Here is a 27,885-nt window from a genome sequence, read left to right as displayed (position 1 = left end):
ATTGTCCATTTACAGAGAGATTTCTCCCACCCAGCATGGGTATGTGTAAAAATACACCACAAAACACATTATACTACTTCTCCTGAGTATGGCGATACTACATGTGTGACACTTTTTTGCAGCCTAGGTGCGCTAAGGGGCCCAACGTCCTATTCACAGGTCATTTTGAGGCATTTGTTTTCTAGACTACTCCCCACGGTTTAGGGCCCCTAAAATGCCAGGGCAGTATAGGAACCGGAACCCCACAAGTGACCCCATTTTAGAAAGACGACACCCCAAGGTATTCCGTTAGGGGTATGGTGAGTTCATAGAAGATTTTATTTTTTGTCACAAGTTAGTGAAAAATGACACTTTGTGAAAAAAACAATAAAAATCCAATTTCCGCTAACTTTTGACAAAAAATAAAATCTTCTATGAACTCATCATACACCTAACAGAATACCTTGGGGTGTCTTCTTTCTAAAATGGGGTCACTTGTGGGGTTCCTATACTGCCCTGGCATTTTACGGGCCCAAAACTGTGAGTAGTCTGGAAACCAAATTTCTCAAAATGACTGTTCAGGGGTATAAGCATCTGCAAATTTTGATGACAGGTGGTCTATGAGAGGGCAAATTTTGTGGAAACGGTCATAAGCAGGGTGGCCTCTTAGATGACAGCAGAGGCGTATCTAGGGATGACGGCGCCCATGGCAAGCAATTCAATTGCGCCCCTTTTGGGAATGGGGGGGGGGGGGTTTGATGCAATTTTTCCTGGACAAAAGGTTAAAAAACGTAGACAATTTTTTTTACAGACGGGTGGAGTCATTAACTCGGTAGGTATTTTTCATTGGGGGGAGGGGTTGTGGGAGTGGGCAGGGTGTGCATGGCCTGACTGAGGCCCTCAAGTGATAAATGCAGCTAATGTGAGGCCTCCCAAGCTATAAATGCAGCTTCCCCAAGTGACAATTGCAGGTAGTGTGTTCCCCAAGTGACAATTGCAGGTAGTGTGTTCCCCAAGTGACAATTGCAGGTAGTGTGAGGCCTTCCCCCCCAAGTGACAAATGAAAACCACACACAGCACTTCAGATCCCAAACACAGCACTTCAGATCCCAGACACACCACACACACAGCACTACAAGTCCCAGCCACACCGCACACACAGCACTACAAGTCCCAGCCACACCGCACACGCAGCACTACAAGTCCCAGCCACACCACACACACAGCACTACAAGTCCCAGGCACACACCACACACACACAGCACTACAAGTCCCAGGCACACCACACACACAGAGCACTACAAGTCCCAGGCACACACCACACACACACACACAGTACTACAAGTCCCAGGCACACCACACACACACAGTACTACAAGTCCCAGACACACCACACACACACACAGCACTACAAGTCCCAGACACACCACACACACAGCACTACAAGTCCCAGGCACACCACACACACAGCACTACAAGTCCCAGCCACACCACACACACAGCACTACAAGTCCCAGGCACACACCACACACACACAGCACTACAAGTCCCAGGCACACCACACACACAAAGCACTACAAGTCCCAGGCACACACCACACACACACAGTACTACAAGTCCCAGGCACACCACACACACACAGCACTACAAGTCCCAGACACACCACACACACACAGCACTACAAGTCCCAGACACACCACACACACACAGCACTACAAGTTCCAGGCACACCACACACACAGCACTACAAGTCCCAGGCACACCACACACACAGCACTACAAGTCCCAGCCACATCACACACACAGCACTACAAGTCCCAGCCACACCACACACACAGCACTACAAGTCCCAGCCACACCACACACACAGCACTACAAGTCCCAGCCACACCACTCACACACACAGCACTACAAGTCCCAGACACACCACACACACACAGCACTACAAGTCCCAGCCACACCACACACACAGCACTACAAGTCCCAGCCACACCACACACACAGCACTACAAGTCCCAGCCACACCACTCACACACACAGCACTACAAGTCCCAGCCACACCACTCACACACACAGCACTACAAGTCCCAGACACACCACACACACACAGCACTACAAGTCCAGCCACACCACACACACACAGCACTACAAGTCCCAGGCACACCACACACACAGCACTACAAGTCCCAGCCACACCACACACACAGCACTACAAGTCCCAGCCACACCACACAGCACTACAAGTCCCAGCCACACCACACACACAGCACTACAAGTCCCAGCCACACCACTCACACACACAGCACTACAAGTCCCAGACACACCACACACACACAGCACTACAAGTCCCAGCCACACCACACACACAGCACTACAAGTCCCAGCCACACCACACACACAGCACTACAAGTCCCAGCCACATCACACACCTCACTACAAGACACAACCCCCCCCCCCCCCATCCTATCCTATTTCATACACCTAGTAACTTACGAGTACAGGATGTTTCCTTTTGTGGTGTGCAGTGGGCGGGCTCAAGGAGGAGGCTGCGGCTGTGGGCGACTGAGTGCCATGCTGTGCACATCTGATCTCACTCACACAGCAGACTGGAGAAGGCGGAGAATTCTGGGCGGGGCTTCTGCAGGAAATACAAGGAGGCTGTTTCTAGCGTGGCTGTATACAACTGATGTGATAGAGGAAATTAGGTGCCGATCACTTGCTAATGACGGCGCATGTGATAACTATGAATGATATAGTCAGTCTGCGCCCCTAGTTGTCTGGAGAAGCGGGTGCCCAGGGCAAATGACATATGTGCATGCTGGTAGATACGCGTCTGGATGACAGGATGTATTGGGCCTGATCTGATGGATAGGAGTGCTAGGGGGGTGACAGGAGGTGATTGATGGGTGTCTCAGGGGGCGGTTAGAGGGGAAAATAGATGCAATCAATGCACTGGGGAGGTGATCGGAAGGGGGTCTGAGGGGGATCTGAGGGTTTGGCCGAGTGATCAGGAGCCCACACGGGGCAAATTAGGGCCTGATCTGATGGGTAGGTGTGCTAGGGGGTGACAGGAGGTGATTTATGGGTGTCTCAAGGTGTGATTAGAGGGGGGAAATAGATGCAAGCAATGCACTAGCGAGGTGATCAGGGCTGGGGTCTGAGGGCGTTCTGAGGTGTGGGCGGGTGATTGGGTGCCCGCAAGGGGCAGATTAGGGTCTAATCTGATGGGTAACAGTGACAGGTGGTGATAGGGGGTGATTGATGGGTAATTAGTGGGTGTTTAGAGGAGAGAAGAGATGTAAACACTGCACTTGGGAGGTGATCTGATGTCGGATCTGCGGGCGATCTATTGGTGTGGGTGGGTGATCAGATTGCCCGCAAGGGGCAGGTTAGGGGCTGATTGATGGGTGGCAGTGACAGGGGGTGATTGATGGGTGGCAGTGACAGGGGGTGATTGATGGGTGATTGACAGGTGATCAGTGGGTTATTACAGGGAATAACAGATGTAAATATTGCACTGGCGAATTGATAAGGGGGGGGTCTGAGGGCAATCTGAGCGTGTGGGCGGGTGATTGGGTGCCCGCAAGGGGCAGATTAGGGTCTAATCTGATGGGTAACAGTGACAGGTGGTGATAGGGGGTGATTGATGGGTAATTAGTGGGTGTTTAGAGGAGAGAATAGATGTAAACGATGGATTTGGGAGGTGATCTGATGTCGGATCTGCGGGCGATCTATTGGTGTGGGTGGGTGATCAGATTGCCCGCAAGGGGCAGGTTAGGGGCTGATTGATGGGTGGCAGTGACAGGGGGTGATTGATGGGTGGCAGTGACAGGGGGTGATTGACAGGTGATCAGTGGGTTATTACAGGGAAGAACGGATGTAAATAATGCACTGGCGAATCGATAAGGGGGGGGGTTGAGGGCAATCTGAGTGTGTGGGCGGGCGATTGGGTGCCCGCAAGGGTCTAATCTGATGGGTAACAGTGACAGGTGGTGATAGGGTGTGATTGATGGGTGATTGATGGGTAATTAGTGGGTGTTTAGAGGAGAGAATAGATGTAAACGATGGATTTGGGAGGTGATCTGATGTCGGATCTGCGGGCGATCTATTGGTGTGGGTGGGTGATCAGATTGCCCGCAAGGGGCAGGTTAGGGGCTGATTGATGGGTGGCAGTGACAGGGGGTGATTGATGGGTGGCAGTGACAGGGGGTGATTGACAGGTGATCAGTGGGTTATTACAGGGAAGAACGGATGTAAATAATGCACTGGCGAATCGATAAGGGGGGGGGTTGAGGGCAATCTGAGTGTGTGGGCGGGCGATTGGGTGCCCGCAAGGGTCTAATCTGATGGGTAACAGTGACAGGTGGTGATAGGGTGTGATTGATGGGTGATTGATGGGTAATTAGTGGGTGTTTAGAGGAGAGAATAGATGTAAACGATGGATTTGGGAGGTGATCTGATGTCGGATCTGCGGGCGATCTATTGGTGTGGGTGGGTGATCAGATTGCCCGCAAGGGGCAGGTTAGGGGCTGATTGATGGGTGGCAGTGACAGGGGGTGATTGACAGGTGATCAGTGGGTTATTACAGGGAAGAACGGATGTAAATAATGCACTGGCGAATCGATAAGGGGGGGGGGTTGAGGGCAATCTGAGTGTGTGGGCGGGCGATTGGGTGCCCGCAAGGGTCTAATCTGATGGGTAACAGTGACAGGTGGTGATAGGGGGTGATTGATGGGTGATTGATGGGTAATTAGTGGGTGTTTAGAGGAGAGAATAGATGTAAACGATGGATTTGGGAGGTGATCTGATGTCGGATCTGCGGGCGATCTATTGGTGTGGGTGGGTGATCAGATTGCCCGCAAGGGGCAGGTTAGGGGCTGATTGATGGGTGGCAGTGACAGGGGGTGATTGACGGGTGATTGACAGGTGATTGACAGGTGATTGACAGTTGATCAGGGGGGATAGATGCATACAGTACGCAGGGGGGGGGAGGGTCTGGGGGGGTCTGGGGAGAATCTGAGGGGTGGGGGGGTGATCAGGAGGGAGCAGGGGGCAGTTTAGGGACTAAAAAAAAAATAGCGTTGACAGATAGTGACAAGGAGTGATTGATGGGTGATTAGGGGGGTGATTGTGTGCAAATGGTGGTCTGGGGGGTGGGCAGGGGGGGGTCTGAGGGGTACTGTGGGCGATCAGGGGGCAGGGGGGGGGGCAGATCAGTGTGTTTGGGTGCAGACTAGGGTGGCTGCAGCCTGCCCTGGTGGTCCCTCGGACACTGGGACCACCAGGGCAGGAGGCAGCCTGTATAATACACTTTGTATACATTACAAAGTGTATTATACACTTTGTAGCGGCGATCGCGGGGTTAACAACCCGCCGGCGCTTCCGATTGGCCGGCGGGTTGACGTCGCGGGTGGGCGGAGCCTATTGCCGGTGGATGCGCGCGCATCCCAGCGCGCGATCCCCGGCCAGAGAGTGCCCCAGGACCTGACGCCAATCTGCGTTACGTGGTCCTGGGGCTGCCACTTTGCCGCCGCCAATATGAAGTAGGCGGTCGGCAAGTGGTTAAAGGACCACTATTCCGAAAAATTGTAAAATGTAAAATACATGTAAACGCATACAAAATGTTTCTTCCAGAATAAAATGAGCTATATATTACTTTTCTCCTATGCTGCTGTCAGTAGATAGTAGAAATCTGACAGAACTGAGAGGTTTTTGACTATCCCATATCCTCGTGTGGGATTCTTAGTGTTTTCTTTATTTTCAAAAGCACTTAGTGAATGGCAGCTGCTCAGTCCAACTGCCAGAATAGTGTGCAAAAAGGTGGGTGTCGGCCTGCATCTTTGTATAGATCCTTTCCAGGTAGTACTTTTTTAAAGAATAGTTGAAATACTGAGAACCCCCCATGAAGAGATGGACTAGTTGAAAACCTGTCAGTTGCATCACATTTCTACTAACTACTGTAAGTGACAGCAACAAAAGAGAAAGTCATTCATAGCTGATTTGGTAAACCTTTAATTTCAAATTCACATACTTTAGGATTTTATTTATCAAAACCAGCTACTCAGCTAATCAGCTACTGCGTTTGACTGGTCCAATGCCTAGCGGCATAAATTAACATAACCCACATCAACTCAAAGTTATTAGCATGTCATTAATGATCTCAAATAGCAGCATTTCAAGGAAGGGTTTCCGCTATGGGAAGACCATAAGGGCCCCTGTGCAAACTTTGCCTCATCTTGTGTTTATGATCCACAAAATGTAAATCGAGGCCACACACATTTCCATTCAGGCATAAGCGTAGACATTCAGCCTGCTGCATTTTTCAGTGTTTTCGCATGCGTTAGAAGTATAGGAACGCAGGAAACTGGCTGACAAAGCAATGTGCCACACCACACCAACCATATCAATTGTTATTTATAGAGCGCTGGGGGGGGGGGGGGGCAATATAAAACTCGCACTGAGGCCCAAAGCTCCCAAGCTTTGCTACTGGCCCCAGGCCGTGGTAGGTAACATTCTGTGCATGCACAGTTGCAATTGTTTTCAAATTGAACAAGCGCAGAATGCTCCCAGCCATGCGGTTGTGGTCAGGGCGGCTCTTAGACCAACACAGCGGTTGAAGGGAGCAGTGCAGAATGACAGTGAGGGACCAGGAAGACTACAGGGTCCACAACCCGATAGCCTCCATATCCCTGTCACCTCGTGATACCTTTAAAGCGGTATTGTCACCATAAAAATCAAATTTCAACAGCAACTGGTCTGAGTGTATTAAGTGATAAAGATGCTAATCCTGCATTCAAAACTTGCAAAACTTTTTCTGCTGTTATGGTTTGTTGTTATCACATACTTAAGGAGCACTGGCCCTAGTGCCAAACAGTGCCAAAGAGTTGAATGCTGGGAGTTCTTTTTATCTATAATATATTCCTCCTCTTCCAAGACAAAGACAAGACAAGACAAATAACATTTATATTGCGCCTTTCTCCTTGCGGACTCAAAGCGCCAGAGCAGAGCAGCAGCCACTAGGGCGCGCTCTATTGGCAGTAGCAGTGTAAGGGAGACTTGCCAAAGGTCTCCTACTGAATTAGTGCTGGCTTACTGAACAGGCAGAGCCGAGATTCGAACCCTGGTCTCCTGTGTCAGAGGCAGAGCCCTTAACCATTACACCATCAGCCAACTTCCATTTATTTCCCTGCCTAGCTGCTTGTCAGAAACACCCTCTGATTACTTGTGTTTACAAGCAAGGCTGAAGTGACTCAGTGATTGGATGTGTAAATAAAAAAAAGACAGTGCATTTGTTAGTATACACCTCAGTGGGAGTGTCTGAAGACTCTGGGAGGAGGGCAGCTAATGAATACACAATGAGCAAGAGAAGGGAGGGGGGAAAACAAGAGTCAGGGAGGATATGATGTCAGCATTAGCTTGGCAAGATGGCCACTGCCTAGAATAGGATTTTCTGCTTTTTCTTTATAAAATTCACAGGAATCATTACGTGGATAGCACAATACATCTGTTATGTAAGTAGAGGTAGTATTTGTTTGTTGTTGGCTAGACAGAATATCGTGTGTTTAACCGTTTTATTCGCAGGATTAGTCAGTCAGTTAGTGGGCCCCACGGTCCCATAGTAACCGCGGTGGTGGCAGTTTACTCTGAACCAGTAGGTGACGTTGTAATTACCCGTGTCTCACAGGCTCCCTTCGGAGTTGTCTGCGGCGAATTCTTAACGGTTCCTGCGCATTGACTGCGACCAGAGTTCGCACGATCTGTGCGCTGGCACCGTTTAGAAGGCTAAGTGCGGGCAGCCACTGAGGGTCCTTGTGACAGTGGTTCAGAATATCCTCAACTTCGACGCATTAACCAATCATCGCGCAGACCCAGACTCCATGGTCCTGATCTACAACCATGCAGTGTCATCTGCCTATGACGCCCTCGCTCCAGTTCGCATCAAACGATCTACACCACTTCACCATGCACGGTGGTTTGACAGCTCACTAAAGGACATAAAGAAAGAAGTGCGCAGACTAGAAAGGAAGTGGCGAAAATCTCAGAATTCAAAAGATAAACACACCCTTGTCTCTCACCTGGAAAGCTACCAAAATGCGATCACCAAGAAAAAATCCTCCTACCTATCACAGGAGATCGCAAAGGCCGCCAACAGACCAGCCCAACTATTCCGCACAGTTGATAGACTATGTAATCCATCCTGTCTAAAACCCACTATAACTCCCTCAAAGGAGCTATGTGAGAAATTTGCTTGCTACTTTGCTGACAAAGTATCTTCTATTCGGTCTCTCATTCAGTCCACAGCACCCAAGACTCATGCAACTAATGGAAATAGCTGCAAAAACAACCTAACACCCTGGACTGACTTCAAAAGTATTAGTGAGGAAGAGATCTCAGACATCCTCTGTCGTCTCCGCCAGACAACCTGCGACCTGGACCCTGGACCAACTAAACATATGCTGAAATGCCCTGACCTGCTTGGTCCAGCATTTCCCAAAATAGTAAATTGCTCTCTGCAAGCAGGGAGGTTTCCTACCTCTCTAAAAGAAGGAATCATCAAGCCCCTTCTTAAAAAACCTTCCATGGATCCTTCTTAAAAAACCTTCCATGGATCCAGATGCTATGAGCAGCTACAGACCTGTCTCCAACCTCCCCTTCTTAGGTAAAGTTATTGAAAAGGCTGTCTATCTGCAACTTGAAACCAGGCTGTCAGTAAACAACATCCTGGACCCTCTACAATCTGGCTTTAAGAAACACCACAGCTGTGAAACAGCCCTCATCCAAGTCTGCAACGATCTGCTCATGGCAAGGGACAGAGGGGAATGCTCCATCCTAATCCTGTTGGATCTCTCAGCTGCTTTTGATACAGTTGACCATAAAATCCTGCTTAACAGACTGCAGGAGTACTGTGGCATCAGTGGATCAGTCCTCCGGTGGTTCAGATCATTCCTGACTGACAGAACACAGAGAGTATCCCTAGGACCTATAATGTCCAAACCTGCACCTTTACAATTCGGAGTGCCACAAGGATCAATCCTATCACCTCTGCTGTTTGCAATCTACATGTTGCCAATCGGTACACTTATCCAACGACATGGCCTGACGTACCACTGCTACGCCGATGACACACAGCTATACCTGTCCTTCAAACCTGGTGGAACAGACCCTACCCCAAAAATAAACTCTTGCTTAGCTGAGCTTCAGGCATGGATGAATGATAACTGGTTGAAACTGAATGCTGACAAAACTGAGGTCCTGTTTGTCCAAAGCCAGTGCTCGCCATCAAAACAGCTCTATCCTAAAGCAACACCAATCAGGATTGGGAATTCAGACATAAACAGCTCCAACCTTGTGCGCAGCCTTGGCGTACTAATCGATGGGGAATTGAGTTTCAGAAACCAAATTTCATCTGTAGTTAAATCTTCCTTCTTTCATCTGAAGAACATTGCAAAGATTAAACATCTGATTCCCCCAGAGGATCTTCAAACCCTAGTCCACGCCTTCATCACATCACGGCTGGACTACTGCAATGCCCTTTATGCTGGCCTCCCCAAAAAGGACCTGCGTCGCCTGCAATTAGTGCAGAATGCTGCTGCCAGATTGCTACCAAAACCAGCCTCGCCACTGTCACATTACACCGATCCTTCGCTCACTGCACTGGCTACCAGTAGAATGGAGAATACTCTTCAAGATTGGACTGCTGACATTCAAATCCCTGCACAATCTGGGCCCTGGATACATGAAGGACTTGCTGAAGCTGCACCACACCTCTCACAACCTCAGATCAGCAAGTTCTATAAACTTGGTCACTCCCAGAGTGCACCTCAAAAAATCTGGAGACAGAGCCTTCTGTCATGCTGCCCCTACTCTTTGGAACTCCCTACCACACCCAGTAAAGACAGCACCATCCCTGGAGCTATTCAAATCCAGACTGAAAAGCCACCTGTTTAGCCTGGCATTTCCAGATTTATAAAATTCTTCCTCTGTACCACGATGGTCGGAGCCATGCTTATGCGCTTTGAGTCCCACGGGAGAAAAGCGCTTTACAAATGTTATTTGTTGTTGTTGTTGTTGTTGTTATCTACTTATATATGTGTTTTTTATTTCTAGGTTAGCATGGGTGTTGCTTGTTCTTAAAAGGGACCTTAGTGGAGCTTTAGGTTCCCTATAATATACCCAATAATAAGACACAGACTTCAGGCTGGCATTTACTGGCCATGGCATAATTTATTGGTTTAACATTTAAACTGCTTAGCACACAATTAAACGATAACTGCAGTTTAATTACTACAGTATTTAATCAACATGAATAAACACTTACACCACTTACACTTGTCAGACTACCACGGTCCAGGCAAGCATTAACATTAGTATTAATTAAGCACGAACTGTGCCTATCCGTTATCTAAAGCTAGTCCATATACCTAAACAGAGTGATGTACCGCTGAAAAAACCCACTACTGAAAAAGAGGGGTGGGAGCTTGTCTACAACTGCTAAAAACTAACAGCTTGAGGGGGTCCGCGGAGCTCTTAAAGGACCTACCATAAAAAATTTTAAATTTTAAATTGCATGTACAAGCAGGGCCGGATTTGTACTTTTTACCGCCCAAGGCCAACTATACCGTCTGTATGGTTGTTATCTCTGTGTGCCCCAATGAGAATTCTACTTACTTTCCATCATTATATGCCACAGACAATAACTTTTTCAGTAATACCAGTATAGATTATTAGTTATGTTTTCCTTAAGAACTTTTATGTTATGTTTGCCATCTCATTAATGATGGACCCATTGTGTCACTATGAGAGTTAGGATGATGTGTACCTGCAGGACAGAGCTTACAGGTCTTGCAGGGACGACACAAGTACAGGACAGAGAGTTCAAAGGATAAAGCTGTCTTTGTAGATAGGGATGGCTGCATAAAACAGCTTTACTGCCCCTCACTGAGCCGCCCCTAAATTTCTGGTGCCCTAGGCCATGGCCTATGTGGCCTTGCCAGAAATCCGGCCCTGTGTACAAGACCGAATTTACACTTCACAACGTTGTAAGCACAGAGATTCGAGCGCCTTAATCTCCGCCCCTCAACACAGGCCACCCCCCCAATCTCGTCCCTTATTTTAAGAGCTAAATGTACATGAACCTAGCAGCGGTGTAATTTAAAGAGTGGACCTGCCTAGTAAAATCTTGAATAAGGACCCCTCTACTAATAATAACAAAATATTATACAGCATAATAAAAAAAAAAAATATATATATATATATATATATTTTTATATATATATATATATATCTCCTTAGTTAAATTACAAAATAGGCTACACACAATCAGGGGTGGGGCTACACACAATCAGGGGTGGGGCTAAACACAATCTGGGTGGGGCTACACACAACTAAGTCAATGCCTTACGTTGCTTCAAGTCCCCCCCCCTCCCCCCACTAAGATGAGAATAGCAGTGTGTGTGGCCAGAGTTCACAGCTGATCTATGCTCTAGCGTCAGCGGGAGGAGGATGCAATACCCACACCGCCCACCACGCTACTCTCTGTTTCACAGGATGTACTGATTGGGCCTCAGATCTCCACCCCCTAACTAGGTGCCTGCAGCTGCCGGACTGGAGCTGGGTGGTGATTGGCACCGCCCTCCGCTCTGCTGAGAGAGGGGACATTCAGGTAGGGAGGGGAGCCGCCTCTGCCACATAAGGCGTTGATTTCAGGAGATGTTGTATCTCCTGGAATCAACTGTATGTACTATTTCATATGCCTCTGAAGAATCGGCTCCTAGCCCTGAAACACGTATCAGGCAATCTTTGAACTCTGCATATGGATCTACATGCTGTTTCTCATGTTGTATGAATCTAGTAGATCTTATAAAATAATAAATGTGATGCATTTTGTAAACTGATTTTGTTTCAGCTCCGTCTAAACCCCTACTTTGTGACATTTGGTTGGCTATAGTAATAAGGAGGAGGAGCTTACTGTATTTATTTTGGGCTTTATATAACTTTTAGCCCTGACACTATAGTGGCTTAGACAAGCATGAAAGCCCAATTCATACACGCCACATTTAGCGGCTTCATGGACTATGATGTTAGGTCCTGATTTTTGTACTGGGCTGTTTCCTGACCAGGGACGGTTCTTCCATGAAGAAATTCTTATAATTAGAGGGTGGCGACACTCCTCCCCAAAAGTCCCCCTCACTCACTCGCTCTCTGCGTTCTAGTAATGGGATCTCCAGGCGCCCATCTAGCCTCCCATATCTATGGCTGCAGCAGTGACTCTAGTGACCTGTTAGTATGCGCTTCTGGGTCACATGAGGCTCTGTAGTCAGACAGGAAGCAGGAAGTGTGGCTGGTGATCCCATTGATAAACCGCTGAGAGTGGACGAGAGCTGGTGAGTGACGCAGTGCTACCTCCTCCTCCTACAACTACAGCGGAGATGGGAACCAAACAGCATACTCACAATGTTTTGCTTCAGGCAGCAAAATGTCTAGAACCGGCCCTGATCCTGACAAATCGAAGAACTTTACTGCAGCAGAATTGGCTCGATGACCGTAAAATTATTCATACCCAGAGACTGAAGCATAAAGTCACCCGCAGTCCATGCGCTCCATCCTGCCCATCTTCACAGAGCCACAGCATATGAGGTTAATCTGCAACCCAGTTCTCAATTATAAAGCACTTATAAACGGAGGTAGAGGAAAGACCGCTGGACCTATTAAACTCCTCTCATTCAATAATACATTTCCCTCGGGTTACAGTCTAATTAGCTTTTGATGAGGCCTCCTTCTCTTTGAGTTTACCCAGTGGGCTCTGGGAGCCGCTCTCCCGCTCCTCTGCAGCCAGGCTTATTTCCTTTGTGCCTGTTTTGAATTTGCTTCCTTTGAACACATTATCTGTATTGGTGTCACAGTGACTCATCTAGGCAGATGTTGGCTTAACCTGAGCACTGCTCGAGATGGCCTATAAAACACAGGAGGACTTTAGCTGAAATGCAAAACCTTTTCGCCTTATGCTCGGTACACATTAGCGTTTCAGCCAAAAAGGACCAGATGAGCGGATCCAGTCTCCGCTTCACTGGATCCGGATGGCTCTGTCCATTATCCACAAATGGCAAAAACATGGAACAGTGATGAACCTTCACAGTAGTGGCCGGGCGACCGACCAAAATTACGCCAATAGCGCAGAGAGAACTCATCCGAGAGGCCACAAAAGACCCCAGGACAACATCTAAAGGACTGCCGGCCTCACTTGCCTCAATTAAGGTCAGTGTCCACGACTCCACCATAAGAAAGAGACCGGGCAAAAATGGCCTGCATGGCAGATATCCAAGGCGCAAACCACTTTTAAGCAAAAAGAACATTAAGGTTCGTCTCAATTTTGCTAAAAAAACATCTCAATGATTGCCAAGACTTTTGAGAAAATACCTTGTGGACCGACGAGACAAAAGTTGAACTTTTTGGAAGGTGCGTGTCCCGTTACATCTGGCTTAGAAGTAACACAGCATTTCAGCAAAAGAACATCATACCAACAGTAAAATATGGTGGTGGTAGTGTGATGGCCTGGGGTTGTTTTGCTGCTTCAGGACCTGGAAGGCTTGCTGTGATAGATGGAACCATGAATTCTACTGTCTACCAAAAAATCCTGAAGGAGAATGTCCGGCCATCTGTTCGTCAACTCAAGCTGAAGCGATCTTGGGTGCTGTAGCAGGACAATGACCCAAAACACACCAGCAAATCCACCTCTGAATGGCTGAAGAAAAACAAAATGAAGACTTTGGAGTGGCCTAGTCAAAGTCCTGACCTGAATCCTATTGAGATGTTGTGGCATGACCTTAAAAAGGCGGTTTATGCTAGAAAACCCTCAAATAATGCTGAATTACAACAATTCTGCAAAGATGAGTGGGCCAAAATTCCTCCAGAGCGCTGTAAAAGACTCGTTGCAAGTTATCGCAAACGCTTGATTACAGTTATTGCTGCTAAGGGTGGCCCAACCAGTTATTAGGTTCAGGGGGCAATTTCTTTTTCACACAGGGCCATGTAGGTTTTGAGTTTTTTTTCTCACTAAATAATAAAAACCATCATATAAAACTGCAATTTGTGTTCAATTATGTTATCTTTGACTAATAGAAACATTTAAGTGTGACAAACATGCAAAAGAATAAGAAATCAGGAAGGGGGCAAATAGTTTTTCACATCACTGTTTGCTGCCATTTAGAAAATGTCTGCCCGCCGACTTTAACGTTTAATAGCACAGCCCCCTTAAAAGATAGAAACACCAAATTTGCAGGGAATGTTAAGAAGAACAGTGGGAACAAGAGGGAATTTTTTTTTTTCAGAAATACCTTATACTTTTTGAGAAAATCGATTTTAAAAGTTCAAAGAAAAAAACGATACATTTAAATGCCGCCGATCAAAGAGTGTGGGAAATATTTTCCAGCAGTTAATAGCAAAGGCCCCTTACTTACTTAGCAACACCAAATTTGCAGGATATGTTAAAAAGATAGTGGGAAACCATATTTAAAAAAAAATAAAAAATTTATTATTGGGGAATGTTCCGAGTGTGGGAAATCTGAAAAAAAAAAATAGCGTGGGGACCCCCCTTCCGAGCCTCTGTAACCCCTTGTCCCCCATGCAGGCTGGGATAGCCAGAATGCGGAGCGCCGGCCGACTGGGGCTTCGCACCCTGAGCTATACCAGCCCACATGGTCCATGGTATGGGGGGGGGGGGCTCCGCAGGCACGTGGAGAGGAGAGCCGAGAGGCGGCAGCTACGCGTCCACACAGGACGCATTGTAAGCTATACTAACCGGCTCATCAATGAGCCGGCTCTTTTTGTTTTGAATCGAATGAATCGGCTCATTCGATTCACTTAAAAAAAGAACCGGCTCATAAGCAACAGTTGTGCCTGTTCTGTGCAGCGACTTACTCCTGCAGGAAGATGAGATCCCTGAGCTGTCTACAACTTCTGAATTCCATAGAATTCTGATTTTCGAGTTTCCGAGCAGAAATCAGTGTTTTCCACAATGGAAATTGGCATGCAGAAATCGGAATTCCCTGGAATATCGTATTACCGAGACTCGGAAATTTTAGGCCAATCACAAGAATCTGAAATATTAGGCCAATCAGAGAATCAGGGCCGGATTTAGCATAAGCGCCTGATGATGGAAAGGCGGGTCACACCCCTCCCAGAGCGCCTCCCTCTCACCTTCCCTATGTAGAGTCCTGATGAGTACAAATGAGAGGTTACTCACCCTGCTCTCAGCATTCCACTGACCTGATCTCCCTTCAGTCAGGGGCACCACTAGCTACTTAAAGAGACTCTGAAGTCTCTTAAAAATCCCCTTTTCATTACAGAATCGTGTTTAACATTATTGCCCTACCTAAACCGCCACATCCCCGCCGCTGTAATCTCACTAAATCCCCCCAAACTCCCCGGGGGGCAATCCGGGCAGCGCTTCCGTGAGAGGCAGGGCTCTTTAACTCTTTCAGGCAGAGAAAGGAAAAAAGGAACACAGAATAGATATTAGTGTGCTTGGTACTGTACATTCCCATGTCCAGGGCTGGTTTAAGCAACAATGGGGCCCCAGGGCAAAATAAACCTGGGGGGCCCCCCCAACAGATACACCGGAACAAAAATCGGCATTAGGGGACCTTTTTTGCAGCTGGTAGAGTCAGGGTGTGAAGTCCCAATCGGTCGGAGCTCTACATTCTGGCTATCCCAGCCTGCATGGGGGACAAGGGGTTAAAAAGTTTCAGGAGGGGGGACCCCACATAATTTTTTTTTTTTTAAATTCCCACACTCTAAACATAAAAACAAAATTGGGAAAATAGAAAAAAATGCCAGGGATCTTCATACAGCCATATTGCGGCTGTATAGCGATCCCTGGCCAAAGCGCTGCGGCTGCGTATGGACCCCCTGGAAACCCCGTCAGGAAATTTATTGCGCTTTCGTTTGATGCATGTAAAATTACACAACCGTTAGGTTTGCTACTAAAAGTGACATTTACCACATTTAAAAGTATACTTTTTTCATTCGAAACTTTAAAATCGATTTTCTCAAAAACTATAAGGTCTTTTTGAAAAATTGTTTTTTCCTCTTATTCCCAATGATCTCCTTAACATATCCTGCAAATTAAGGGTTTCTAGCATTTAAGGTGGATTTGCTATCAACCATTAAAGTCGGCAGGTTTTTAAATGTGTACTTTTTTTCCTTTGAAACTTTAAAATCGATTTTCTCAAAAACTATAAGGCCGATTTGAATTTTTTTTTTCCTCTTGTAGCCACTGGGGGCCCCTACAAGCTCTGGGGCCCTGGGGCAGCTGCCTCCTCTGCCTCTATGGTAGCGCCGGCCCTGCCCATGTCTATCTCATCATGTCACATGTCACTTCGGGTATCTGTGGCTACAACCTATGCTGGGCAGGGGAAGTACGGGGAAGATGAAAGCTGGGACAGCCAGCACACTTGCGGTGAGGTTCGGTGGGGGGTTGTAAGTTCATGGAGGGCGGAGTCTAGGGTGCCAGAACATCTGTGCCTATAGGCTCCTGTGATGTAAATCCAGGCCTGCAGAGAATACATAAGTGTACAGGGGTTACCAATTAGAAATGTGAGCTAAACATAATAACGTATATCAGCAAAAAAAATAAATAATGGATTCTGCAAAAAATAAAAATGTTTTTTTTTAAATTAACTTTATTGAGGAAAATAACATTTTGTGGGAATTCCGATTTCCATGGAAATAGGAAAGAAACTTTTGCATTTCTGACCATCCAAACTGAATTCTAAAGCAGGAGAAAATACAGATTCCAGACAAGAAAAGTAATCCCACTTGGGTGTTCAGTGCATTTTGGAAATCCATAGGCGGCTGTAAATTGAACCAATAAGTGATCATAAAAGAAAAAAAAAAGGCTTTGGTCCATAAAGTGGAGCTGAACTCTTGCACAGGACAGAAGGAAAACACAGAGAAATGCACCCTGTATGTATTTAGAGAGTATAGCCTGTCTAGTTCCCTCTCATATGTGAGTAATCACAAGTTGTAATTTGATCTCTCAGCTGTGTCAGCTCAGGAATCTCTTCTACCATGGCAGAGCAGCTAATTTGTAAACACAGGATGTTAACCCTATATCTGTTTCCATGAAAGCAGGAAGTAGACACACTGCAGATTTATTGCAGGATTTGTATCAGCTTTAACATATAACTGTTTTTCTGTAAGGGTTATTCAGCTGTTGCTTATCTTTTAGAGCAGAGAGGAAGTTCTGAGTTCAAGTCCATTTTAAGGAGCCTTAACCTTCGCTCCGGAAGAAGTTAATGTGAGCTGGCAAGGGGAAGATACTTACCTCAGTAGTGGAAAGCCTCTGCATAATTCAGAGGCTTCCCCATCCTACGCAAGCCCAGCGCCGGGACCCTCTAACCACATCCTGCTCATTCCCCCCCCCCCCCTTCCACTCTCCACTCTCCATTAGACAGATCAGGGGAAAACTGTCACCCAAAGTTATCATGAAGCATAGGTTCTGGTGATGTTACATTACTCTTTTTTCAGTTTTTTTTTTCTTCTCTCCCACAGGAACGTCTTCGATTGGATTGTCTACTTCCTGCTCTTTGCTGTGATCATCACTCATATAGCAGACCTGATTGTCCGAAATAACCAAGATCTGCACGTTTCTCACGTCCGGGTATTTGCGGTCTTCATCATATTCCTCTGGCTTCGAGTCATGAAGCATGCTAGAGCCATCCGGTAAGCAGCTCCGCCCACTTCCTCTACAGGATCTTCACAGGACTGGTTTGTAGAGGGCCACTTAAGTACATAGCTGAACAGCTGATCCATTCCTCCTCCCATTTCCCTATTTCCCTCATCACTTTAGCTCAGTGAGGCAGATCTCCATATTATTCTAACAGATGTGGCCATGTCCTGGACGTTGGTGGACCTACAACTAAGGTCTGAAAGTATATCTTGCTTTCATATCATATTGCACACCAACATCATGCTTTTTCCAAGAAATTGAAGGTGCTCCATACCCGACTAAAAATACCCTTTTGCACTCTATGGGGCCCGGGGAAGGGGACATAGACCAGTGGTATTGCTTATAGATGCAGTCAGCTACATCTTTAAATATTGGTGGTCCGCATATAGAATAGCAGTGCTGGCACCACCCATCCACATGGAAGCCAGAAAGCAGTAATTCCAATCAAATTCCACATCAGGTGACACTGCTGTCCACTGCAAGTTGTCACCTGGGTATGCTTCACTATCTGGTACACAAAGACTTCTACATCATTTTATGTATACTCCGGGCCCCCAGCAGTCTGAAGTATGTTGACCACTGGCATAGACCCACAAAAGGTGTTGCCAGTGCATACGAAAATTCATTTGTTTATATACATTTGTTGTTATTGAGATAAGACTCCTCCTTTTTTCTTTTTAGTTGTTTTTAACTCTGTTTTATATACTCCTGGGTGCCTCTTACCCCCTTTGTACTTTCCAAGAACTTGGATGTTTTATAAGTAAAGATCATCCTTGGAGCTTCCATCAGGGTACTCTGCCTAGGCTAATGTAACGTTTTCCTCACAGGAGCATTGTGGGAGACGGATGTCATCTGTAACATATAAGTCACTCTTCATATCTTCCTGAGACAAGAAAAAGGGACACTTTTTACCACAAATATATTCTTGGTAAAATGCTTGGCCCCATCACAAATTTGACCACACCTCCACTCTGTCCATAGCTACGGAAGATGTCGGCGCTATATAAATACTAAATGATAATATAATCTCCCTGCTATTTACTATACACACACCCAATTGCTCCCCTCCATGGCCCAGTGAAAGGGTGGTCCTCTTTGCCTCTTTGCAGAACTTGTACAGTCAGTTTGAAACAGTAGTTTGAAATAACATTGCATTATGATAATTGCCATGGTGGAAATCTGATGCAGGTGGCGGAACTAATATAATCCTTTATAATTACTGGTTATAGGTATGAATTATAACAAGTGATCAAAGTAAATGTAACGCGTGAGGTTTCAAGCTGGGAACTGCACCCGCGGCAGTGGAATGTACACAGTGCCGAGAACTGATCCTATTTTTGAACCTTTGTCCCTCTTACAAAGCTGTCCTTCTTTTGAAATGTGTGTTTGTGGAGCCCGATGTGAGGGGAATACAGAGGCAGCCACGGGCTAAAGTCTGGTGACTCTCTGAACTCAGATAAGCCAAGAAACCACTGCTGATCAGTGACTGTAAGCTCTGTGTGCGAGTGTGGCTTATGCTGGTCTAGTCGGTCCACAGTGTGGGTGTGTACTGTATAGCATCTGTGATGGCAGTGGAGTGGTTTAGTCGGATCAGGTCATTTGGGCACGGGGATCGGCAGGCATCTAATACATACCTGTGTTAATTATGGGTAACCTGGCACCCAAGCGGTGAGTCGGGCACCAAATGCGAGTAGCAGCCGTTCAGCTACCACCAGGGACGTTTTTTCCATGAAGCATCAGGAAGCACGTACTTCAGGGCAGCAACAACAAATAGTGGGCGCAAGAGGTGGCTCCCTTCCCCAAATGCCCTCGCACGTCTCATCTCCCTCTGTCTAGATAAATGGCGCCACTTCTCTCACCTGCTCTCAGCATTACAATGGGATCTCCATCTGCCTGTCTAGCGTCCTGTATCCATGGCTACAGCGGTGCCTCATGTGACCTGTTACATGCTGCCGGGTCACATGAGGCGCCGCTGTAGTCAGAGAGGAAGCAGGACTTCACGTGTGGCTGGTGATCCCATCATTAATCTGCTGAGAGTGGGTGAGTGATGCGGTGCCGCTGCAGCACATACCCAGCATCCTGGGGATCAGATGCTGCGGGCCAGCAGGGCGGAGATGCTATGGGAGGAGGTGCAGCACATACCCGGCATCCTGGGGATCAGATGCTGCGGGTCAGCAGGGAGGAGATGCTGTCTTGGAGGAAGCAGAGGGAGGTAAGCGTAGTTCTAATGCCTGCAATGCACAGCCCGATGTGTCTCTCCTCTCTGGTCCAGCTTTGCACATACATGTCGGGGGAGCCACCTCATCAAATTGTATTGCTTCAGGCGGCAAAAAGTCTAGAACCGTCCTGGCTACTATATAGGAATTAAAAAAAAATATTGGTTGTAGCTGATCATAGAAGATTGGCTACAACTAGCGGTTGTTTAAAAAGGCACTTAAGTCAAATAAAAAAAATGAGTTTTACTCACCTGGGGCTTCCCTCAGCCCCCTGCAGCTGTCCGCTATATCAACATAGAGGGAGCTATTGTGGCTGGGAACGCGAAGAATCCCAGCCTGTCGGGTCCTGACAGCGAAACCGGAAGTGGTCGTCGGCGGGTCCAGGAGGATCGGAGCGAGGCTGCGAGGGCTGAGGGAAGCCCCAGTTGAGTAAAACTCATTGTTTTTTTATTTGGCTTAAGGTTCACTTTAAGCACCAGGATTGTGAGTTTTTTTTATGCATTTAGAGGTGGGGGTTAGGCATGAGGTGGGGAGGGTTTGGTTTAGGCACTTAGAGGAGTTAGGAATTAGAGACCAGACCATTTCCACTAGAGCTCAATTTGTAGCGTTTCCCTGCATGCACGCTGGACGGGGAAACGCTGCCTATTCAATCAATAGACTTGCTGTCTGAATGCAGCTGCAATTTAGGCACTTACAGATGGGGGTAGGGTTAAGCATTATTCTTGGGGGTTCGGCTTAGGCACTAACAGGAGGGTTAGGCACTAGGAGGGGATGGATCAAGTGAGAGTTGATGGCGGGAACTGCTTAGTAATATATTGGTAAACTAATACCAATATTTTACTATTAGGGGCATCACCCGGGGCGCAGCTGAAGCTGCAGTACATACTCTGATTAGTGTACTTGGAAGGCATAGGTTGCACTGCTAGGTTTTTGGACAATGTACGCTGCAAACCAGAGTACTTATTTTTAATGGAAGGTTCCCAGTTCATATCCCAGCCAAGACACTATCTGCACAGAGTTTGTATGTTCTCCCTGTGTCTGCATGGGTTTCCTCCAGGCACTCTGGTTTCCTCCCACATCTCAAAAACATACAGATAAGTTAACTGGCTTCCCCCTAAATTGTCCCGGGACTACGATACATACACTACAGGATACATAAATAGACAAATGACTAAGGAAGGGATTAGATTGTGAGCCCCTGTGATGCTGGGAATACGCAATGCGTTTTTCCAGCAGATAGATGGTTTGATAGATCATTTCCGACATGTCCGATCTCACGTTCGATCGTTTTACCGCTCGATTTCTCATAGAAGTGAATGTAAAAAGATAAGAAAAACGAGTGGAAGATGAGAGAATCGAGCGGCAAAATCGATCGAGCGGAGAATAGAGCAGAAAAAACGCGTTGTGTATTCCCAGCATGAGGGACAGTTAAGTGACAAGACAAAGTACTCTGCGGAAGATTTTGGTGCTATATACCGTATTTTTCAGACTATAAGACGCTCCTGACCATAAGACACACCTAGGTTAAGAGGACAAATACCAGGGTACAAAATATATATACTAAACCTGGTGCATCCGTGTTAAAGGGGCATATTGTGGATTATGCTCCTTTGTACCTCTTGTGTCTTCATTTTTCCCCCTTGTGTCCTCCTGTGTCCCCATGTCCTCCTTGTGTCCTCCTCTATGCCCCTTTGTGTCTCCCTGTGTCCTCCGTTTGGCCCCTGTGTCCTCCTCTGCATGGGCACAGTACAGGGAGTCCCTGACATTGCGGCGGGTTGGAGGTTTGTATTGGCAGGCATTCATAATTCAGGAACTCCCTGCATTTGGACTATAAGACGCTGTGACTTTTTCCCCCCACTTTTGGGGGAGAAAAAAAGTGAGTCTTATAGTCCAAAAATACAGTAAATAATAATAAAATACTGTATCAAGAAGGCTAATTGTATACAGCAGGTATTACAACAGCATGACTCTGTAGAGGCCCTTATTCAACTAGCCTTTTAACCTGAGTTTTCTCTTAGGATATGATTTTTCATCCTCTTGATTAAATAACTTTTCAGCACTGCAAAAATACCAAAAGAAAGGTGAAACAAGTACTATCCAAATTATTTTGAGTATTTTCTTGCTTGTTGGGGGTGTTTAACCTCCCAGGTGGTAACCCCGAGTCAGACTCGTGGGTGGAAAAAAGAAGCCAGGAGCGTTAATCCCAAGCCTGACTCGGAGTAGCTTCCGGGAGGTCTATGCCGAGCCTGCAACGCGCTTCAGCTCACCTCCTCCGGGATCAAGACACTGGCAGCCATTCTTCTTCCGGTCCTCGCAGGCACTGGATCCCTCGGGTGAGCTTGTCGTTTGTCGACATGACGACAGACGGCGATCTCACTATAGGGCTACACTGCCACCTGAAGGCCAGATGGAGAATTGCAGCACTGGATCCCTGGGAGGTGAGTAAGTGCAGGGGTTGCTGCAGATCTCTCTGCGGAATAATTATTTCCTAGTTTTAGGGTCTGAAGGCATATGAGAAAATTGCACCACTTTTAAACCCTAAAATCCAGAAATAATCATACTGCCAGGGGGTTAAAGACGATTTTACTGATAAGGTGTGATAATATCTCCTGGGAGTAGTCTCAGGGAAAAAGGTTAATTGAATAGGGGCCAGAGTGTTAAATTGGCCTGCATGGACTTCAGACGCCAGCTCACCTAAAGAAAACATTTAGCACTAAACAAAAATGTGGACAGAGACCCTGAGCTGTTATGCAGTTAAATGTTATATCAGGCAGGACGGAACAAGGTTACACTTTCAAAACTATTAGTCTCTCCGAAAGCTATAGAGTGCTGATAAAAAAGTGATATTCTTGGTACCGAATTAAAAATGAACTTAAATTTTTCATACTTCAAGGATACCTTAGCGATAATTTAAATATTTTTCAAAAAGGATGCCTAATTTGTGTGGGGGGAGTTGTGTAGATTCTTACTGCACCTGCTGTGTCCTGGTGTCTCCACCCGTTCTCCGGTAATTATCCAAGTTCTGTGTTTCTTGGTCCGTGCCCTTTGACCCAGACATACTACGCTGCCCATGCGCAGTATGTCCGCTTGGGCGCCCTGCGACCCCGGTTATGTCATATACCCCATGACTATATATACAGTATATTTGCTTGGCAGTTAGCAACAGCTGCTAATTTCTGCAATACAGCGAGGTTCACAGACAGGAAACTGTCATGGCCATGGCTCTGACATCACTCTGAGGGGTTTCATCACAATATCAGCCATACAAATGATCTATTTGAGAAAAGGAAAAGATTTCTCATGGGAAAGGGGTTTTCAGCTACTGATTAGGATGAAGTCCTGGTTTAAATGTTTGTTTTTTTGATAACCCTACAGAGTTTCTGTCCATTTTGAGCAATGAAGTGGTTATGAAACGTTACCACCGTGGAATCCTTCCAGCCAGGGCGCTTACTATAGCATTTGCGCAATTCAAAACACGTACAACTTTATTCCATAGCAACACACGTGTTATCCCTTGTTGGGTATCAGGCAGCATTTTCACCATTAACATTCACAGGATTCCAGGCATGTCTGACTCTTTTGATGGCGGTGCAGCGATGCCAGCATGTTAGGAATATTTGGCATTTCACTGCCTGGTAACACGACCCCCATGGACCGCGCTGAGGTTACGCTTCTCTGCTGGTATCCCGGAGAACTTGCCTGGGGTCATTTATCCACTCAGTGTCATGAGAGCCGCTGAGGCCTTCCTACATGACTGATAGGCTTCTACTACCCAATATCATGTTCAGCCAAACTCCTGAAATATGTTAATCCATCGCCAGTCAGCGGGTTTTCCATGTGGCCATAAAATGTAAATATATGCGGCAATTTCCATCTGCCCTAAAAAACCAAAAAAAGTCAGGATTCAGCAAATGCCTTAACAATTATCTGTGGAGGCCTGGATGATTTTAGGCATGGTGGTAAGTAGTTGTTGACAGTAGACATTGGCCTCAATTCACTAAGCTTAAAGGGGAACTGAAGAGAGAGGTATATGGAGGCTGTCATGTTTATTTCCTTTTAGACAATACCAGTTGCCTGGCAGCCCTGCTGATCCTCTGCCTCTAATACTATTAGCCATAGCCCCTGAACAAGCATGCAGCAGATCAGGTGTTTCAGTGGTTCAGACTTATAAGTCTGATCGGACAAGACTAGCTGCATGCTTGTTTCTGGTTTTAATCAGATACTACTGCAGAGAAATAGACCAACAGGGCTGCCAGGCAACTGGTATTGATTAAAAGGAAATAAACAGGACAGCCTCCATATACCTCTCTCTTCAGTTCCCCTTTAACTCCTGTCTTTAATAACTCTTCTGAGCTGTTTTACAGTTATCACAATTATATCACCATGGTGATAACTGTAAAACAGCTCAGAAGAGTTATTAAAGACAGGAGTTAAGCTTAGTGAATTGAGGCCATTGCTGGTACTGATCCACTGTTTGTACAAGCCATTTCAAACTCCTAAATGTTAATCTACAAATCTCTCCAAAATCTTTCTCGCCTCCCAAAGTTTGCAGTGGCAACCTCCGCTCTATACACCGGATCAGTGAATAATGGCGCACAGCGCCTCTGCATAAAGATGGCGCCGCATTAAAAAGATACGCTTATCACTATTTATCGTTAGTACTGCATAATAATGGCGCACAGGGAAAAAAGAAAAACAGCACACAGTCAGTAACGTTATTTATCAATAGCGCCGTTCATATGCCAAACAGCAGACGTTATTGCACACAGTAACGTTATTTATCAATAGCGCCCTACATAAGCCAAACTGCAGAAGGTATTTAACTGCAAAACGGTGAATGGATTTAATGTAACACTGTCAAGGTTAGGGTTAGGCACCACCAGGGGGGGGGTCTTAGGGTTAGGCACCACCAGGGGGGTGGTTAGGGTTAGGCACCACCAGGGGGGTGGTTAGGGTTAGGCACCACCAGGGGGGTGGTTAGGGTTAGGCACCACCAGGGGGGTGGTTAGGGTTAGGCACCACCAGGGGGGTGGTTAGGGTTAGGCACCACCAGGGGTGTGCTTAGGGTTAGGCACCACCAGGGAGGTGCTTAGGGTTAGGGATAGGTACAGAGAGGATTCTGGGATAGGTACAGAGAGGGTTCTGTGTGTTAAAGCTAAATAACGATAAAGGCCCATACATACGTCGGATTTTTCTGAACGACGGGTCGTTTGAACGTCCCGTCGTTCAGTCGTTCGCACGCGGAATCAGACGTGTGTACGGACTATCGTTCGCGTGATAAGACTGGTTTCCAGCGATCCGCTGGGCGGATCGCTGGAAACCAGTCTTATCACCCGAACGATAGTCTGTACACATGTCGGATTTGACGTGCGAACGACTGAACGACGGAACGTTCAAACGACGGGTCGTTCAGAAAAATCCGACGTGTGTATGGGCCTTTAGGCTTTAAAGGACTTACGAGCCGAGTCATAGAAAAAAAGTTAATTACCTTAGGTGAATATCAGACCTCAGGGCAGAAGATCACTGGCCCCCTTGCTGTTTACAGATGCCCATTAGCATAATCCACTTATCATCTGCTGCAGAGTAAGTTATTTTATGCAAATCTGCAGTAAACAAATCCTGTAGCTAGGTAATGTCCTCCCTCGCTCAGCGCTGATATTCTGTGCTGACTGAGGGGGCGCGGCTAGTGAAGGGCAGTCAGTCATGTGGGCGGTCATGTGATGACGCCCACATGACCTAGTACAGTGTATACGGAGCTACGATGTGGCGCTCCCAGGGCTGAAAGCCTGCGCAGCCGCAGTACTGGGTATGCGAACTGCGCAGGCACTGGCATAGGAATTTTAAAGCGGCGATTCTTAGCAGTGTGAGCTAAGGCGACCCTGGGCCGGGTCGGGGCCGCTAATGATAAGTGGATTATGCTAATGGGGCATCTGTAAACAGCAAGGGGGCCAGTGATCGTCTGCCCTGAGGTCTGATATTCACCTAAGGTAATTCACTTTTTTTCTATGACTCGGCTCGTAAGTCCTTTAATGTTAAATAGCAATAAGCGAAAAACGGATTAGCGGCAACACTGTGCGCCATTATTCGCAAACGCCATTTTCAGATGGATCCAAAATTTTCTCAAGTAAAAATACGTGTCACCTACTGATTGGAATGAAATTCAATCCTTGGTCACAGCTCCTCTTTAAACAATACCAGTTGCCTGGCTGTTCTGCTGATCCTTTGCCTCTAATACATTTAGCCATACACCCTAAACAAGCATGCAGATCAGATGTTTCTATTCTAACTGAAGTCTGTCAAGATTAGCCACATGCTCCTTTCAGGTGTGTAATTCAGACACTATAAATGCCGGTAAGATCAGCAGCAGGACTGCCAGGCAACTGGTATTCTTTAAAAGGAGATAAATATGGCAGCCTCCATATCCCTCTCACTTCAATTGTCCTTTAAAATGCACCTTTTAGGATATAAGCATTCAGGCCACTAAAAGTGGCCATATACAGTACTAGCAGGTGGTCACATGATCTCACCAACAGATATATTCTATTATTGTGTCCTATATCTTACGGTTTCTGACTCCGTTCATTACAGATGTTGTCATGGAAACACCACTTTTGTTATATTGGTCAGTAAATTACCTTTTGGATGAAGTCCGTTCTCAGGAAAACAGTGGAATATGGTAATAACGCTACAGAAGACCTCTGCATGGTGTTTGTGTTATGTAAGCAGGCTGAAGTAGACCCTACAATGAATCCCAGCAATGTGTAGGGTTCAAACGGAGTGGTTGCCTTTTTCTCTGCAATCGTTAATTACCCTTTGCAGTAGCGGAGTTTCCCTTTTAAGCGGACGTGAACTGCCGGTACTGCAAATTTACAGGAAATTTCTAAACAAACATATACTAAAAAAAGACCTGAACTCAGAACTTCCTCTCTGCTCTAAAAGATAAGCAACAGTATGATAACCTTTGAAGAAAAACATTTCTTTGTTCCAGCTGATACAAATCCTACAATCAATCTGCAGTGTGTCTACGTCCTGCTTTCATGGAAACAGACATAAGGTTAACATCCTGTGTTTACCAATAATGTCTCTGCCATGGCAGTCAGATGACAAAGTTGATGGATCAAATTACAACTTGTAATTACCATATATACTCGAATACAAGTCAACCTCGTGTATAAGTCGACTCCAATATTCAACCCTCTTAAGCTGGAATTTTTTATTGACTCAAGTATAAGTCTACCCAGAAAAGTTAATGGCTACACTTAGGACTCAGGAGGGGCTAATGACTGTACTTCATACAGTATTGCAGCTATTAACCCCTCCTGTCCCTTAAGTGCAGCCAATACCTCCTCCGGGCCCCCAAAGTGCTGCAATTATTCACTCCCTTTTATGCAGCCCAGTATTTGCCCCCTCCCCTTTCCTTGTTAATTGTTGTGGCCAGGAGTTTCAGACCTGTGTTTTCTTGCCATTTCCTTTCCTCAAATTATCACTTACCACAGGGTAAAGTACTGCAAATGGGAATATCACTATTAGTACACACATTACTCAGTGTGCTCAGTGTTGCCCGTGACTCGTGTATAAGTCGACCCCTATACTTTTATGAAGTGAATCAGACCTAGGTTTATAGACTTATACTCGGGTATATACAGTAGTCACGGATGAGGGGGAATTAGACAGGCTAAACTCTCTAAATACATACAGGGTGCATTTCTCTGTTTTCCTTCTGCAAGAGTTCAGGTCCACTTTAAGTGAACATACGCTGGTATCTGGTGCTTCTCTCTTGACGTTGATCTCTCTGTCTCTTGCAGGCTTCTCGGTCCTTTCATTGTGATGCTTGGGAAGATTGTGAGCGACGTCTTGAAATTCCTCTTTCTCTATGGAGAATTTTACATTCCCTTTGCCTGTGCCTTCTGGATCATCTATGGAGGTCTGTTGCCAATCTTTTACGCCTGATACACACATCCA

General features: G+C 46.4%; 1 protein-coding gene across 4 annotated transcripts in view; it reads left to right on the top strand.

The window, feature by feature from the left end:
- LOC137519185 (transient receptor potential channel pyrexia-like) overlaps nt 1-27,885 on the top strand; it is a 144,972-nt gene that overhangs the window by 53,258 nt on the left and 63,829 nt on the right. For all 4 annotated transcript variants that reach the window (XM_068238017.1, XM_068238016.1, XM_068238018.1 and 1 more), the window contains 2 exons: nt 17,530-17,700; nt 27,729-27,847. In XM_068238017.1, the coding sequence (XP_068094118.1) occupies nt 17,530-17,700; nt 27,729-27,847 (290 nt within the window). The remainder of the gene's footprint in view (nt 1-17,529; nt 17,701-27,728; nt 27,848-27,885) is intronic.

Source organism: Hyperolius riggenbachi, chromosome 5, assembly GCF_040937935.1.
Source record: "Hyperolius riggenbachi isolate aHypRig1 chromosome 5, aHypRig1.pri, whole genome shotgun sequence".
NCBI lineage: Eukaryota > Metazoa > Chordata > Amphibia > Anura > Hyperoliidae > Hyperolius > Hyperolius riggenbachi.
The sequence above is the reverse complement of the archived record's forward strand: the minus strand, read 5'-3'. Positions and strand labels throughout refer to the sequence as shown.